This window comes from Mirounga angustirostris, unplaced genomic scaffold (assembly GCF_029215605.1).
Source record: "Mirounga angustirostris isolate CCGP_5_RB_7025 unplaced genomic scaffold, mMirAng1.0.hap1 SCAF_10, whole genome shotgun sequence".
Classification (NCBI taxonomy): domain Eukaryota; kingdom Metazoa; phylum Chordata; class Mammalia; order Carnivora; family Phocidae; genus Mirounga; species Mirounga angustirostris.
Window position 1 is genome coordinate 88,739,433 of NW_026991718.1, and position 17,882 is coordinate 88,757,314.

General features: G+C 44.1%; 1 protein-coding gene and 1 non-coding gene across 4 annotated transcripts in view; one reads left to right on the plus strand and one right to left on the minus strand.

Moving 5' to 3' along the window:
* The window catches only part of APMAP (adipocyte plasma membrane associated protein), a 33,741-nt gene extending 16,626 nt beyond the window's left edge, over positions 1-17,115 (plus strand). For 2 of the 3 annotated variants that reach the window (XM_045885340.3, XM_045885341.3), the window contains 6 exons: positions 6,117-6,209; positions 7,658-7,774; positions 8,868-9,042; positions 9,648-9,782; positions 10,231-10,423; positions 15,921-17,115. In XM_045885340.3, coding sequence (XP_045741296.1) covers positions 6,117-6,209; positions 7,658-7,774; positions 8,868-9,042; positions 9,648-9,782; positions 10,231-10,423; positions 15,921-16,139 — 932 coding nt within the window. In that variant the 3' untranslated portion in view covers positions 16,140-17,115. Of the gene's footprint in view, positions 1-6,116; positions 6,210-7,657; positions 7,775-8,867; positions 9,043-9,647; positions 9,783-10,230; positions 10,424-11,699; positions 11,817-15,920 lie in introns of all 3 variants that reach the window. The other variant, XR_010405759.1, reaches the window with a different exon arrangement.
* Positions 5,570-5,673, minus strand: LOC123852170 (U6 spliceosomal RNA). The gene has a single exon (XR_006792792.1). It is a non-coding gene; the product is annotated as a U6 spliceosomal RNA (small nuclear RNA).
* Positions 17,116-17,882: the final 767 nt, after the last annotated feature.

The following is a 17,882-nucleotide window of genomic DNA, read 5'->3' on the forward strand; positions in this document are numbered from 1 at the left end:
ATTTGTAAGAGGGATAGGCCTTTCATGGTAGAACCTCGAGTTTCTCTTCAAAAGACATTGACATTTATTAATGTAACAAATTTTGTTTTTTTGGTGAAAAATAAAAATTGATATTTAAAACTGGAACTCCTAGGAGTTAAGTGATCTTTTCTGTTATCTTTCAAAGAGAATATTTCTCTTGTCCCCTCCCTTTTCCTCTTGGGCTGACACCCTATTGCTCCATGGCACCGGGGTTTGCCTTTTTCCCTTAAAGGAGTTGGTGGTTCTCTCTCTGACGTTTCTGGTTAGGCACAGTGGGGGTCCGTTACCCCCCTGCAGGTGTGAACCACAGGGAGGCCCCCAGGGAGCCGCTGCTTCCCAGCTTCATTTGGAAGTTGTCCTGGGGGCTGGAGGCACTAGCCTCAGGAGGGTGCGGGGGAGAGTAATCACCAATTAACATACTTTAATTTTTTTAAATAAAATTTATTTCTTAGAGCATTTTTTTATTATGTTCAATTAGCCAACATATAGTACATCATTAGTTTTTGATGTAGTGTTCCACGATTCTTAGAGCATTTTAGATTCATAGCAAAATTGAGGGGAAGGAAGAGATTTATCTCATACCCTGCCCCCCACCAGCACATATACACAGGCTCTTCTGTTATCAACACTCAGCAACGGCATGGAACATGGTAGATGAACCTACCCTGACATGTCATTATGACCTGGAGGCCATGGTTTACCTTAAGGCTTACTTTTGGTGTTGTATATTCTGTAGGTTTGGACAAACGTACGAATGATGTGTATCCACCATTATCATATCATACAGAGTAGTTTCACTGCCCTAAAAATCCCCCCAAATCCTCTGTGCTCCACCTGTTTATCCCTACCCACCCTGCAACCTGCGGCAGCACTGATCTTTCTACTGTCTCCATAGTTTTGCCTTTTCCAGAATGTCATATAATTGGAATCATGTAGCACGTAGCATGTAGTCTTTTCAGATTGGCTTCCTTCCCTAGTAATATGCACTTACGGTTCCTCCATGTCTTTTCATGGATTCATAGCTCATTCCTTTTTGTTGATGGGTAATACTCCATGTGTGAATGTACCAGTTTATCCATTTACCTACTGAAGGACATCTTGGTTACTTCCAAATTTTGGCAATTATGAATAAGGCTGCTATACACATCCACATGCAGGTTTTTGTGTGGACTTATGTTTTCAACTCATTTGGGTAAATACCAAGGAACACAGTTGCTGGATTTTAAGAATATATTTAGTTTTGTAAGAAACCATCAGACTGTGTTCCAAAATGGCTGCACCATTTTGCATTCTGACCGGCAATGAATGAGAGTTCCTTTTGCTCTACATCTTCATCAACATTTGGTGTTGTCCGTGTCTTAGATTTTTGGCCATTCTAAGAGGTGTCTAGTGGTATTTCATTGTTTCAATTTGCAATTCCCTAATGGACATATAATGTTGAGCATCTTTTCATATACTTATTTTCTATTTGCTTATCTTTTGTGGTAAGGTATCTAAGGCTTTTGGCCATTTTAAAAATTGGGTTCATTTTCTTCTTTTTTTTTTTTTCATTTTTTCAGGGTTTTTTTTTTATGTTATGTTAATCACCATACATTACATCATTAGTTTTTGGTGTAGTACTCCATGATTCAGTGTTTGCGTATAACACCCAGTGCTCCATGCAGTACATGCCTCTTTAATACCCATCACCAGGCTAACCCATCCCCACAGCCCCCTCCCCTCTAGAACCCTCAGTTTGTTTCTCAGAGTCCATAGTCTCTCATGGTTCATCTCCCAAAAATTGGGTTCATTTTCTTATTGTTGATTTTAAGAGTTCTTTGTATATTTTGCATAACAGTCCTTATCAGATGTATATTTTACAAATATTTTCTCCCAGTCTGAGGCTTGTTTTCTATTCTCTTGACAGTGTCTTTCACAGAGCAGAAGTTTGTTTTAATAAAGTCCAACTTAACAGTTATTTGTTCATCAATTATGCCTTTATTGTTGTATCTAAAAAGTCATCACCACACCCAAAGTCACCTACATTTTCTCTTATGTTCTCCTCTAGGAGTTTTATACTTTCGTGTTTTATATTCAGGTCTATGGTCTATTTTGAGTTAACTGCTGTGGAAGGGTGCAATGTCTGTGTCTAGATTAATTTTTACATGTGGATGTCCAATTGTTTCAGCACCATTTGGGGAAAATACAATCTTTGCTCCATTGTATTACAATATATTATGTAAGATTGTATTGTGAAACATCAGTTGACTAATTTATGTGGGTCTGTTTCTGGACTCTATTCTGTTACATGGAACTATTTGTCTTAATTTTTTCGCCATTACCACAATGTCTTGGTTACTGTAGCATTACGGTAAGTCTGGAAGTCAAGTAGTGTCATACCTCTGGCTTTGTTCTTCTTCTTTTGCTTCTCCATATGAACATTAGAATCAGTTTTAGGATATGTACAAAATGCTGGGATTTTGATTGTGATTACTTTGAATCTATGAATCAAGTTGGGAAGAACTGACCTTTTCACAATATTGAATCTTCCTATCCATGAACCTGGAATATCTTTCCATTTAGTTTTTTAATTTCTTTCATCAGAGTTTTATAGTTTTCCTCATATAGATCTTGTACATATTTTGCTATATTTAGACCTAAATATTTTATTCTTTTGGGTGCTAATGTAAATGCTGTTCTCTTTTTAATTTTAAATTAAATTTTAATTTAAATCAGCTGCTCAAATTGTAAATTAAATTTTAAATTAAATTGTTCATTGCTGGTATACAGGGAAGTAATTGACTTTTGTATATTATCCTTGTATCCTGAAACCTTGCCATAATCACTTATTAATTCTAGAAGTTTTTTTGTTGTTGTTGATTCTTTGGGATTTTCTACATAGACAGTCATATCATCTGTGAACAAAGATTTATTTCTTCCTTCTCAGTCAGTATACCTTTTATTTCCTTCTCTTACTGCATTAGCCAGGATTTCTAGTACAGTATTGTGAAGGAGTGGTGAGGGGGGACATTCTTGCTTTTTTCCTCATCTTAGTGGGACAGCTTCCAAGTTTGTCACCAATAATTATGATGTTAGTTGTAGGTATTTTCAAGTTGAGCAAGTGCCTTTCTATTCCTAATTTGCTGAAAGTTTTTATCATGAATGGGTGTTGGAGTTTGTCAAGGGCTTTTCTGCATCTGTAGATGTGATCATGTGATTTTTCTCTAACCTGTTGATACTATGGATTACTACCTATTTTCTTTTCTTTCTTTTTTTTTTTACTTTGTTAATGTTTTATTTGGAATTTTTGTATCTAAATTCATAAGTGATATTGGGCTATAATTTCTATTTTGTGCTTGCTTGTGCCTTTTCTAATCTTTGACAATATATACAATATCCTCCCTTAACATTGGCCTATTCAAATTCCTCATCTGGACTGTTCTGATAATTTCATTTTTCTTTTTTTTTTAATAATTTTTTAAAAAAGATTTTATATATTTGAGAGAGAGAGCACGAGCAAGGGTGTGGGGTGGGGTGGGGAGGAGCAGAGGGAGATGGAGAAGCAGGCAGGAGGGAGGAGCATGATTGCCATAATCACTTATTAATTCTAGGACCCTGGGATCATGACCTGAGCTGAAGGCAGATGCTTAACCAACTGAGCCAGATTTTTGCATTTGTGTTCATGAGAGATCTTGATCTATAGTTTTTTGTAATGACTGTCTGGTTTTGGTATTAGACTAATGCTGGCTTCATAGAATAAGTTAGGAAATATTCCCTCTTCTTTTATTTTCTGGAAGAGATTGTAGGGAATTGGTGTCATTTCTTCCTTAATTGTTGGTAGAATTCATCACTGAACCCATTGGCGAAAGCTTTATGGTTTTTCTGTTTTGGAAGGTTATTGGTTATTGATTCATTTTTTCAATAGATACAGGCCTATTCAAATAGTCTATTTCTTCTTGTGTGAGTTTTGGCTGATTGTGTTTTTCAAAATATTGGTTTATTTCATCTAGGTTATCAAATTTGTGAACATAGAGCTGTTTATGATATTCCTTTTATTATCCTTTTATGTCCATGGGGTCTGTAGGGATGTTCTGTTTTTCATTTCTGATATTGGTAGTTTGTATCTCCTCTCTTTTTAACTTAGTTAGCCTGGTTAATAGATTATCATTTATTGATCTTTTCAAAGAACCATATTTTGGTTTTGTTGATTTTTCTCTTTTGATTCCTCTTTTCAATTTCATTGATATCTGCTCTAATTTTTATTTATTATTTCTTTCTTCTGTTTACCTTGGGTTTACTTTGCTCTTCTTTTTCTAGTTTCCTAAGATGGGAACTTAGATAATTGATTTTAGATCTTTCTTCTTTCCTAATATATGCATTCAATGCTATAAATTTCTCCCTAAGCAGCGCTTTCACTGCATCCTACAGATTTTGAGAAGTTGTATTTTCATTTTTATTTAGTTCAAGATGTTCTTCAGTTTCTCTTGAGATTTCTTCTTTGACCTGTGAGTTATTTAGAAGTATGTTAATCTTTAAGTATTTCAGGATTTTCCAGCCATCTTTCTGTATTGATTTGTATTTTAATTCCATTGTGGTCTGAGAGCAATATATGATTTCTATTCTTTTAAATTTGTCAAGGTATGTTTTATGGCCCAGATTGTGGTCTGTCTTGCTTAGAATATTCCATGTGAGCCTGAGAAAAATATGTATTTTGCTGTATTTGGTTGAGCAATTGATAGATGTCAGTTGTATCCAGTTGATCAATGGTGCTGTTGTGTTCAACTATGTCCTTATTGATTTTCTGTCTTTAGAACTTGTCCATTTCTGATAGAGAGATGCTTAAGTCTTCAACTCTTATATTTATCTATTTCTTCTTGCATTTCTATCAGCGTTGCTTCATGGAGTTTGATGATTTGTTATCAGGCACATACACATTAAAGCTTATTATGTCTTCTTGGAAGATTGACCACTTATTATATGTAATAATGTTCTTTATCTCTGATAATGTTCTTTTCTCTGAAGTTGGCTCTGAGATTAATTTAGCTACTCCCTTTCTTTTGATTAGTGTTGGCATGGTATATCTTCTATCCCTTTATTTTTAATCTATGTGTGTCTTTATATTTAAAGTGGGTTTCCTATGGACAACATGTAGTTGGGTCTTGTTTTTTGATTTACTCTGAGAGTCTCTGTTTTTTAATGGTATATTTAGACCATTGATGTTTAAAGTGATAATTGATATAGGTTAATATTTACCATAATTGTTACTGTTTTCTACTTGTTCCTTTGGTTTTTTGTTCCTATTTTTGTCTTCACTCTCTGCCTTTTATAGTTTTTATTTTGTGTTGTTTTGTTTTTTAGTATAGTTGACACACAGTGTTAGTTTCAGGTGTACAACTTAGTGATTTGACAAGTTTATACATTATGCTATATTCACCACAAGTATAGCTTTTATAGTTTTAATTGACCATTTTATATGATTCCATTTTGTCTTCTTGCTTAGCATATCAATTATACTTTTTCTAAAAAAGTTGTTTTAGTGGTTGCCCTAGAGTTTGCCCATATACGTTCAAAAACTGTGGAATGTTTCACGAATTTGCATGTCATCTTTGTGCAGGGGCCATACTAATCTCTGTGTTGTTCTGAGTGTAGTACATGTGCTGATGAACTGAGCACTTAATGTGCTTTAGTTTTATCCCAAGGGGCTTCTTAGCTGTTCTTCCCCTTTAGTTGGGTATAATCAGTGTCAGCAGCAGACATCGACCTGAGGCAAACATGAACACATGTCCTTGAGTGCTGAGTGTTAGCCCGAGAGTCCGCGCTCTTTTGAGGGTGGAAAATCCTCACAGTTTTTTCACTAACTGGTGTCTTCTGTACTCTTGCTCCAATGTCAGGTTCAAGCCCATGTGCCAGTGCCCCAGGCCCCCATGGTTTTATGACTGCATGCTTTAAGGACTTTTTAAGGACTCAGACATCACTTCTCCTTCATCTTCAAAGCTGTCATTTTCTTTCTAGAGATGAAAAATACAAACAAGCCACCTCTGTTGTAGAAGGCAGCATGATCACAGTTCTTAGGCTAATCTAGTAACTCTCTTATTCCTTTTTATTTTTTTAAACAGATGTGATGTTTACTGGTACGGCAGATGGCCGGATCGTAAAACTTGAAAATGGTGAAATAGAGACCATCGCCCAGTTTGGTTCAGGCCCATGCAGTAAGTCAGTGACAGCACCCCCGATATATGTCTGTGGTTATTGAGAAAGGTGCTGAATGGCTGTGTGGAGCTTACTTTTCCTAGAAGTCAGGTTCATCCTTGCAGAAGAAGAGCCCCAACCACCTGGCAGACAGAGCCTGACCTGAGTGCTGCCACCAGCTCTTCATTTGCCATGTGGTCCCTGGACCTCATGGTACCTGATTGTCACCGTGCAGGTGTAGCTTGCCAACTAGGCAGTAGCCCCTGCACCTGCCAGTTAACCTTACGGGCCTTGCACCCCTGCCATTCCATAGGGGCCCGTGTTCACTCTTGAGGTCACTTTGAAGAAGATTAATAGCCATTGTCAGAGTGCTGCTGTGGAAGAGCAGTTGGCTCTCATTTACTTGCACGCTGAAATATCGTTCCTGCTCAGGCATTTCAGCAGCGTCATTCAGAGTGAAAACACCCTTATGTCACTCAGGTTTGGGGAAATTAGAGTAGAAGAATCTCACTGTTTAAAACCTGGTAGCCCACAGGTTTCTTAGTAGTTATGGTTTTTTAATAGCTAGAATGCTTTTGTAAAAATGATGCATTTTCATTGTACAAAGGTACAAAGGAGAAAGTAAAAGTCACCTCAGAGTCTTCACAGATACAACTTAACATTTTAGGGCATAGATTTTCAGATCTCTTTCTGTTCATGGGTACTCTGGTTTTGTGATGGAATCATACTCTACATTCGTTTTTTTAACCTGCCTTTTCCACTGTATTTTGGCAGTAAGTAGCCCTATAGTAAGTGCCCTATAGTAAGCACCCTGCAGTAAGCACCCCACAGAAAGCACCCTGCACTGAGCACCTTGCAGAAAGCACCCTGCACTGAGCACCCTGCAGTAAGCACCCCTGCTGTAAACACCTCTGCAGTTAGCAGCTTACAGAAGCATCCCTGCATATAAAGCTCGGCAGTTAAACACACCTGCAATAAATATGCATTGCCATAGGTTTAAAAAGGGTACAGGTATTAATCTGAGGAATAAAATAGTAGCTCTCCCTTTAAGCCAGATGGAGGGAAAACTGCCAAGGCCCTAGATGCGCAGAGTATTCAGGTCAGGCAGTTGGGATTAAACTCACAATTACTGAGGTCCTGAGGGAATTCTAGAGTTGGGGCCTGGGTCCTGATGATGTCCCTGAGTTAACTGTTCAAGTCTCAGGATGCTAATATGAACACAATTCTTGGATACCAATTGCTATTCATATGTTCAGATCCATATTCTCAGGTGGTCCCTCTGGATACACCAGACAGTTGTCATAAGTTCTGAGGGGGCTGGAATACTAGGGGATGGGTCCGTTTCTAATGCCATATCCTTTTTTGTTCTGAACAGCATGATGTATATTTAGGAAGGGATGGATGAGGTACTGGAGGTACAGGTAGAATCTGGGACCAGCCACTGCTTCCTATCCGTTTGTTTCCCTAGAAACTCGAGATGATGAGCCTGCTTGTGGGAGGCCCCTGGGCATCCGGGTGGGGCCCAATGGAACCCTTTTTGTGGCTGATGCGTATAAGGGACTATTTGAAGTAAATCCCTGGAAACGTACGTAACAATGCCTTATTTCCTTCTCTGATGATTTCAGATGTTTTAAACAATATGTGCATAAGTGGATTTAATAGAATTTGTTCAGTACAATCTACTGGAGACTCTAATATTTTCTTATTCATTGAATCGTCCTGGAAGTATTGCCTACCTATATCAGCTGTCATGTAACTCATGACCCCATTTGGTCAATCCCCTAATTTCCTGTTTGTGTTTTAGCCACAGGGTCTATTCCTCAAAATGTCAGAACTCCTCTTTCTGTGTTTATTTTCCTGTGTCTCTGTCTTATCTTCCTGTTTGTTCTCTGTCTGTCCCTTTGCTCTTTGTCTGCTTCCTCCCGCGTTTTTCTCCCAGTACGTGCTTCAGCAGAGGAGTTTGTACGATGCAGGAATCTGTTATCATGGGGGAGGGGGCTGGGGCTCTGGGTGGTCCCCTCTGCTGATGGCTGGCTGTGTGACTGTGCGGGTGCCTTAGCCTCTCTGTGCACAGGTTACTCACCCATGAAACCGGGCTAATGGTAGTGCCTGCCTTGTGGGATTGTGGGAGGGTTTAAATGAGATTGTACATGGAGACAGGTTAGTACTCCATAAATGGTTATTCTCCTGTTTTTAAAGTTTACCACTGTCACTGTTCCCATATTTAACACCGGATGAATGGAGCATTTTGTATTTCTCTCAAGCAACCCGAAAGACAGTTGCCTTTCACCTAAGATTCTTGATAGATTTTTAAAAGTCATTTGGTCTTGGTGAAAGGAAGAGGTCCTTATCCTTAGAGGAAGGATTTTGCCGTTAATGAAGTCAGTGTAAAAACATTAATCACCTAACAGCTAAAAGAAAGGAAAACACTGTTTTTTACTGGAAGAGGGAATAAATCTACTAGCGTATGACATGGAGAAGCTCATTTTAGTTTTCCCTTTGAAATCAGGTAGGCTGATGGAGACTTTGAAATTATTGACATACAAGTTCTTAGAAGGAAAACAGGTCTTCTCTTCCTCCCTCCTTTCCTTCTTTCTTTCATTATTATTTCCTTCTTTCTTTCCTTCTTTGCCCCTTCCTCCTTTCCTCCCTCTCTCCTTTTCTTTCTTCTACCTCAGGTGAAGTGAAACTGCTGATCTCCTCTGAGACACCCATTGAGGGGAGGAAAATGTCCTTTGTGAATGATCTTACAATAACTCAGGATGGGAGGAAGATTTATTTTACGGATTCTAGCAGCAAATGGCAGAGACGAGATTATCTGCTTCTGGTTATGGAGGGAACGGATGATGGGCGGTGAGTGTTCATTTCAGATCTTCTGCTCAGTGAGATCATCAGTCAGGCAGGGTGACTTCGGCAGAGCTTATTTGTGGGAGTCATTGGAGTGTTTCTGAGCATAATATTGCAGCTTTTGAGATAGGACTTTCATGACTTCTGGAAACGGGTGATGGATGCAACACAACAGAACAAGATGTTCTCACTTTCTCTTTGAAAAAATGAAATTAAAACAGGCCAGTCTATCTGAGCATGTGGTCTAGGCACTCTGGGTGGACACCTCCCAGGCTGGCCTCCGTTTCAGGTCATCCCTCCCAAGGGGGACTCCTTTGAGGCTGGAGCCATGGGGGCCCTCCCTGGTGCTGAGCCAGTTCCCGGCTTGGTGAGAGAACTGAGTGGGGGGTTCTCTGGAAGAGGATGCCTGGGGTCTGCTCTGGATGGGAAGGCCCCCAGGGGCCAGCCTGGAGTCAGGTCTGGGCGGAGGACCACCAGGGGCCTTGTCACTGCAGCATGAGGTGGATCCCCTTCTGCAGGCCCCCTGCCTGAGGCTCAGAAGGGAGTGAGGCTCCAATGTGGCAGGGGCCATGGACTCTCCCGTGTGAGCGTTTGCTGTTGGCGCCCCACAGCCTACTAGAGTATGACACGGAGACCAAGGAAGTGAAGGTTTTACTGGACCAGTTGCGGTTCCCTAATGGAGTGCAGCTTTCTCCCGCGGAGGACTTTGTCCTGGTGGCCGAGACGACAATGGCAAGGATAAGAAGGTGCGTGTGGCCCCTGCCGAGCTTTTGGGGGTGCGCCAGAACTCGCTGTGGCCCAGCCCAGCTTGCTGGGAGATGTCGAGCTACATGATTGGAGATGGGGAAGGGCACCTTCTCCTTTGTGTGATAATGGAAGCAGTAAAATTCAGGGGTGCCTTTTCTTTCTCCTCCATCTCAGCCTGCTGAAAGTTGCGGTCTGGGAGGGTCTTGATTTAATGCTGACCACACATCCTGGGTCCCTTTTCCTCCCGGGAGTGCTGGGCTCCCTGCTACTGCTCCTGGCTGTGTCCTGGGCTGGTGAGGGCCCCTTTCACCATCTGGTGTCTTCCTTTGCGGTGGGCGCGTTTACAGTTGTAAATCAGTTGGGATTAGGACCATTTTGGTGCTTGGCTAAAAGTTTTCCTTACATTTGGGGACCTCTGCTCACCACTTGCTTGGGTGAATTTTTCAGATTCTACCTGTCGGGCCTGATGAAGGGAGGGGCTGATCTGTTCGTGGAGAACCTGCCTGGATTTCCAGACAACATCCGACCCAGCAGCTCTGGAGGGTACTGGGTCGGCATGGCAACCATTCGCTCCAACCCTGGGTTTTCTATGTTGGATTTCTTATCTGAGAGACCCTATATTAAAAGAATGATTTTTAAGGTAACTATGAAAACTGTAATTCCAAAAAACAAAATGAAAATGCATCTAATTACGATCGTTTTTGACCTTTGGAGCTCTAAAAATTCTCGTGCTGCTTATAATATTTACTACTTCTAGTGACTTTTTTTTAAGTGTGAGTGAGCAGAGGGGAGGGGCAGAGGGAGAGAGAATCTTAAGCAGACTCCACACTCAGCGTGGAGCCTGACGCAGGGCTCAATCTCATGACCCTGAGATCATGACCCGACCTGAAATCGAGAGTCAAGAGTTGGACACTTAACCGGCTGAGCCACCCAGGCACCCCACTTTTAGTGACTTCTTTAATACATGTTTTCTGCCTCAGCCTGAAATGTAGATTGAAACAGTTGAACCCTTTGATGTTACCCTTCTGGCTTCCTTGTCTGGGTATTTTTACCATCACCCTCACCATCATGTCCTATCAGTCACACCTGCCCCTTTGTGATGGCTGTTTCAGGCCTTCTCCCCTCTCCACAGACCCTGCAACTTGGCCTTCAAATGGGGCCCCTGCAGACCACAGTGCTGCTCCTCCTCAAATGGTTATCAGGAACGCCTTCCTGCAGCCACACGTCAAGACGCACTTTCCTTGGACCCCATCCCGCCCTGGCTCCTCCTGCCTTCTGAAACCTTCCTGTCATACTCCATCCCCATAGGATCCTGACCTTTGACCTCTTAGCACACCAAACTCTTTCGTTACAAAAAAAATCACCCACCCTCACCAAGGGCCAGCCACAGACCTCTTAACACAGCCTTTCCTCCAGTGACTTCCGTGAAATGCCCTCAGTGTAGCTCCCCATGTTTAGCACTGTGGATGAGGAACCTGCTGATACGGGTGCTTCCATCATGCAGAAATCTTCATTTCCAACAAGCCCCATTTCACAGGCTGAAGAGATGTTGGAAACTGAGATTGGATATTGAATAGTGAATAGATATAGTCAAATAATTGTAACTTAAGGCCCTGGAAGGTACCAGGCAGCAATTACTGAGTCTGTACAGTGCTGGGCCCTGTGTCTGGGCCCTGCTGAGGGGCTGTAGGCACCTGCTCTGTCAGGCCGGCCCATGGCCTTCAGTTTTGTTGCAAGTTCTGTGGGTCACTGTGGAAAATCCTGGTCTGTTCAAAAATAATACATTCCTCCTCTTTGCCTCATTGGCTCCAGAGCCAGCATTTGTTCCCACTGTGACCTAGGAGGAGGCAGAATGGTGAGGTGGGAGGAAGGACAGGGTTTTGTTTTTTATTTTGTTTTGTTTTTGTTTTGTGCAGGGGTTTTGAAGAAGGCTAGGCCAGTTGTGGGACCCTGGGCAAATGATGTGATCTCTCTGCCTCAATTCCTCCATCTTTCAAGTGGGAAGAATAACAGCATGGTTCTGTTTTCATTAGGTACTGAAAAAGTGTAACAGGAATATGCGTACAATGCCCTTAGCTGACTTCAGTAGGTGTTCTCTTTCTGTACATGTCCGTTTTCCCACAGTGAAGCGGTGGTGGTAGTGGTGTGTCTGCCACCCCGCCCCCCCCCCCCCCCCCAACGCATGCTCCATCAGAGCAGGTGTTCTTCTGTTTCATTTACTCCTTTGTTCCCAGCACCTAGAACAGCGTCTGGCACATGGTGGGTGCTCGGAAATTACTGTGGAAGCAATGTGTGCTCAGAGAGCTGAGGCCACAAGTGTGAGCAGGGGCTGGAGCAGTGACATGGTTCCTGGCACAGGAGAGCTCCGCACCTTCCTGAGGCAGATTGAGAGCAGTGGGAGAGGACCATAGGCCTTGCAGACGCCACAGAGCCTAGATCTTATTCTAACTATAATTGAAGTCGTGGAGGATTTTTGTTTGTTTTTAGTTTTGAGACAGTGTCAAACTTAGAAAAGTAGCAAGAGGGTAACAAAGAATTCCCTTCCCTGAACTATTTGCTAGTAAATTGCTGACCTGATGCCCTGTCATCATCAGGGTTTGGGCAGTTGCCCTCGTGGATTCGACCCAGGCTGAGGTGTGGCCTTCAGCTGTCATGTCTCTTTATTCTCCTTCGGTCTGGAACAGCTCCTCAGTTTTGATCTTTTTGAGAATTACGGGTCAGTTATGTTGTAGAATGTTCCTCTGTGTGGGTCATCCTGCATTTCTCATGATTAGATTTAGGTTATACATCTCTGGCAGGAAGACCACGGAAGTTGTGTTCTCAGTGTGTCCTGTCAGGAGGCACGTGATATCAGCTTGTCCCATATGGGTGGTGGCAGCACTGGCCACCTGGTTCAGTGGTGAATGCCGGGCTTCTCTATGGTGAAGCCACTCTTTTTCCATTTGTAATTAACAAGTATTTTGTGGGGAGGTACTTTCTAAATAAGTAAACATCAGTGTGATCTCATGGTTGCCAGTTTTTTCAGTGGTTTATAGTCTCTTACTGCCATTATTTATTTTGAGGCTCAAATCGTCCGACTGTGACCAGTGGGAGCCCCTTTAGTGTGGCTCCTTGACCTTTGCCCATGTCCCTACCGCTTTTGGAGTGGTTCCTGGCTTTCTGGCAACCCACGTTGTTCAGGCTCATCATGCCCCAGCTCTGTAATGGACCACTTCTCCAGGAGCCCGGGTTCCTTCTAGAAGGGATCTGCTGCTACATGTGCTAATGGCTTTTGGCAGGTGACTGCCCTAGTCCCCCTCAACAGACAAGGCCAGAGAACATGTGCATGTGTATTCACACGTAGATAAACACATTTGACCCTTGAACAACGCGGGGGTTAGGGGCATTGGCCTCTGTGCAGTCAGAAATCTGCATATAAAAAAAAAAAAAGAAATCTGCATATAACCTTTGAGTCCCCAAAGACTTAACTACTAACAGCCTACTGTTGACCAGAAGCCTCACCAGTAACAAACAGTTCATTAACACATAATTTGTATGTTATGTGTGTTGTATACTATATTCTTACAATAAAGTAAGCTAGAGAATATTAACAAAATTACAAGAATGAGAAAATACATTTACAGCACTGTATTTATAAAAAAAAAAAATCTACACCTGCTGCAGTTCAGACCGGTGTTGTTCAAAGTCAAATGTATATGCGGTGTATGTATACGTGTTTACACACATGTTCATTTATTCATCATCTGTTTATTTAAGTTGAAAACTCTAAGTAATGCTGGTATTTTGGCTTCCAGTCCCATACCACAGGATTTATTCTAATTTTCTCCACTTCCATAATAGTACTTCCCTTCTCTAATAGTGAAACACCTGGATCCTATTACCCTTCATACCTGTTTGATCAGATTCCCTGGATGTCACCAATATGTGGCCGTGTCCCCCATCACACGGCCCCTGCTAGGGTTCTGGCATCCCACGCTGGGCCTTCTCCCTCCTCCCAACCATGGGAGGCTCCTGCCTTTTCCCTCAAAGGCTCGGATGCCTGTGCCAAGCTGTCCCCAGGTAAACACTGTCCTCACTCTGCCTGGGCTCTTCCAGCCTGTGCCAGGCCCTGCTTGGGCTCCGATGCCCTATTCTGTGCCACTGCGCTCCCCCCAGTATGGACTCTGCCTCACCCTGCTTGGACTGACTCGTGGTCTGGGCCACTGTGGCTCCAGCCTCTGCACACACCTACCTTGCTGGGCCCTACAAGCCACTTCCTGATGAATTGTTCAGGAGGGGCGTGATGTAGTACAAAGAAAGTTTTAAAGAGACAAGCATAGCTGCTGTGTGGGGGGCAGCCTGTAGCTTGGCTCCACGGGCTGTGAAGAGCCTGGCATGGAGGAGGCTGCAGCAGCCAGGAAAGGTGGTGGGGCAGAGCCTGGGGTGGGGGTGGTACGTCCGTAGCACGTGATAAGACCCTGTGGTGCTGGGCTTGCAGGGTCTGGAGAGAAGGGATTAGGCATGAGGGCAGGGGTCTCAGGATCAGCAGCTGGTGTCCACGGCCCTGTCTCCTTAGCCAGGGTGTCTGTCAAGTTTGAAGAACTGTTAGAAAGTCTGGGTGGAGAAGGGTCAGCACTGGGGGTTGGAAATTGGGGGGGAGATTTGAGAGCTTTCTGGGAAAGCAACTTAAACCCAGCAGAGGGGGTGAGAGGCCTTAGGGATAAGACGGAGAGAGCAGAGAAGGGGGGACCTGGCACTGAGGTGAGGTGGCATTTCATAGGCCGTGGGAAGGCTTATGAAGTATTTTAAGTTTTAATCAACTTTGCCATACAACTTTCTAGAACACAGTCAACTTGTATGGCTGCTTGGACCCTTCCAGTGACTAGGAGACATTATTCATTGGACATTTACAGTTGTTTGGCTGTTTCCCCTTACGTGAAAAGGTAGACATCTGCCTATTTTCACTCACTGGTTTTATGCAGTAGCATACTGTCATCATTTCCTCCCTGGTGTCCTGCTCTGCCAGAAATTGCATATCTCATTCTCTGGTTTCTCTGCTTAAAACCCTTCAGTTGCCCTGTGTGGCCCCTGACCTGGCTGAGCCACAGGGCTCCTAAAGGGTGCCTTGCTCAGCATGGAGGTTATCTCTACACTGGCCTCAAACAGAGCTGCCAGGGCCCTAGGGGGCAGGGACAAGTTCATTTAACCAGTCCAGGTCTTTCCTCTAACATGAAGTGCTCTCAAATCTCCATCATTTGCACCTTGCACATCTGAAATATTTTAAACCTAGTCTGAGGGCTTGGCGTTTATTCTGGTTAGGCTGTGCTGGTTTTAACCTGGTGTCCTGGGGTCCATGTCAGTGTGGGCTTGGCTTCAGTATCTTGTCTTCCTCAGGTGTGAGGAGCCATGAACCCTTCTCTTGGTTCAGCTAGCTCATTCAGAGTGGCGCCTGCATTGGGTCTGGTGGGTACTGTGGCGAGGACTGTTGGAAGGCTGCCATCCTTGTGCCAGGCTGGCCTTGCCTGGATGCAGGTGACAGGAGGCTCCTTGGCCTGCTCTGCCCAGGGGCAGAAGTGGGGGAGGCCTGCGAGGTGGCAGGCCCTATGCCAGGGGCAGGGAGCTGGTTTAATCTGCCTCTGCTCTATGCAGCTTCCCTGTCATTGGAAGAGCTGGGCCCTTACAAGATGGGGAGGGGATATGGCATCTGTGAAAAACAACATTCATCTGAATAAATGTCAAAGAGCTTATTGGCTTCGTTCAGTGGCTCATGAGTCAGACACCATCCAATCCAGCAGATACAAATGAGCTTGGAGGAGCAGTACAAAATGAAAAATTTTTATAGGCAGGAGGGAGCGGGAACAAGGTGGTTACACTGGACAAAAAACCGGGTTGGTTATCACCAGGCTACTTTCCTTTAGGGGATGGCAGGCAAATTACCTCATTAGTGCTGATCAGGTGATTCCTGATCGACTGGCTTAAGATTCCATTTCTGGGAGAACCCAAATTGTAAGTAAGTTAGGTCTCAGTTTGGTGACTTGGAGCTGAGCATAATTGACTCCCATTTTGGGCCCGTGGTCTTGTTTTTAGCAGGCTGGATCTGCTCACACCACTATCTTGGTCAGAAGCTAACCTCTGCTCACACTGTGCTTCCCTCCCAGCTGTTTAGTCAGGAGACTGTGATGAAGTTTGTACCACGGTACAGCCTCGTTCTAGAACTCAGCGACAGCGGAGCCTTCCGGAGAAGCTTGCACGATCCTGATGGGCAGGTGGCCTCCTACATCAGCGAAGTGCATGAGCACGACGGGCACCTGTACCTGGGCTCCTTCAGGGCCCCCTTCCTCTGCAGACTCAGCCTCCAGTCTGTTCAGCAGCCTTGACCGTGGCTGTGCCAGGAGTCCTCACACTGGGCACCACTGCTGGTCCAGGAGATTCCGTGCACACAGCCTTTTTCACCTGCGCCTGCCGGTCCTTGGACATGGACATTGGAAGTGGACAGTGAGACCCTGTGAATGTCTGGGGCCCTGTGGGATACCCCTCACCTGGATTTGACATCTAGAGGGAAGCATAACATGCCACAGGGAAGATAAGTCCATGTTATACCATTTTCTCTTAAAAAACCTTTCTAAGTACAGTGATTCTATTCTCTAGGACTTAGGAGTCTTCATACACTTATAATAGGCCTCAGGGTTTGGTGGATAGAGCAGTAGATGAGATGTCCAGGGATCTTGTTTTTGCTACTGGCTGTCTTGCCAGCCTCAGTATCTTTACTATAAAATGTGGTAATACCGGTCTCTGGGGGTGGGGCACAGGAGGGGCAAGGGGAGCTCAGTGCAAAAGTATGTTGAGGCCAGTGAGTGGAGCTGTGTAAATGGTAGAGCTGTATTCTCCAGAGCTGTGTGGGCCATGGGCCCTGGATCCTGTGCGGTCCCTTCCATAGCTCACACCCCCCAGCCTACGCCAGTTCAGCCCCACTCTGAACCAGAGGCTTTTCAAGACTCCTGAGTCCTCATCAACCATTTAAAGGCAAGGACCTGAGAAAGTGCACAGAAGCATGTTGATCCCAGCAGCTCAGAGAGGACCTGCGGGGCTTCTCTCTGTGAACAGACTGCATCGATGGAATGATCCAGCAGCTGGGTACTACAGGGCAGAATCTAGGGGAGTCCTGTTGACACCCTTTTGTTCCTTACCTCTAGACTAGCAGACGAAGAGTGCATATGTTAATATCATTTGCTAGGGTGTCACAAGCCCGAAATTGCTGTATATCCCGACAAGTGTGTACACACTGGTCCTAATTTTGTCAGAGGGACCCATGTAGTAATGATAATTAAATTGACTTTCTGCTCATTAACCTTTTCTGATGGTGTTGCCTGGGATTTCTTCTCTGATAGAATTAGGTTAACGGTGACTGGAGTTTGATTCCATCGTGGGCTGAGAGGAGGATCCTTTTGGCCAGGACCTTGTTTAGGGACCGGCAGTCCATCTGGCTCGCTCCGCACCCCTCCCAGGGCGGCCGCCTCCGGCTACCACCTCCCGGCAGTGCTTCATCCTTGGGCAAGTCGCTCTTGTCCCCAGCCTGCAGAATGGGGTTGATACCTGTTCCTCTCCGTCCTGGCTGTTCGTGAGAGTACAGAAGACCTTGCGTCTCTGGAATCGTTTTCAGTAACTTGACAAGGAAAGATTTTAAATAGGCAACGACAGCTGTGGTAAAACATGAACCGTTTGTGTTGTGTCGCACTGGTTGGCGACGAGCCCTTTGCTCCCTTTCCCAACCGTGGCCCCCTCCCCCGCGCTGGCCTGGCCTCGCTTTAGGGGAAAGAGTCAGGATCTGGAGGTTGGCTCATCTGTTGTGTTGCGTGCTCAGGGATGCCTTCATGTGCAGCAGTAGGACAGAGTCAGAGACTGGCTTCAGTCCAGTTGGTGTGAGCCAGAATGTATTAGGTGAATGACTCAATGTTACTTATGTTACTTTAGGGAAAGAAAATTGAGTATAGATTCTAAATGCTTTTTAATAGATGGTGGTTCACCCCATATATCAGCTGTACGGGAGTACATTCTGCCATAAAAAACAATTTAGATGTGTGGAGCGCATAGAAGTTGACTTCTTGATTGAGAACAGAGGG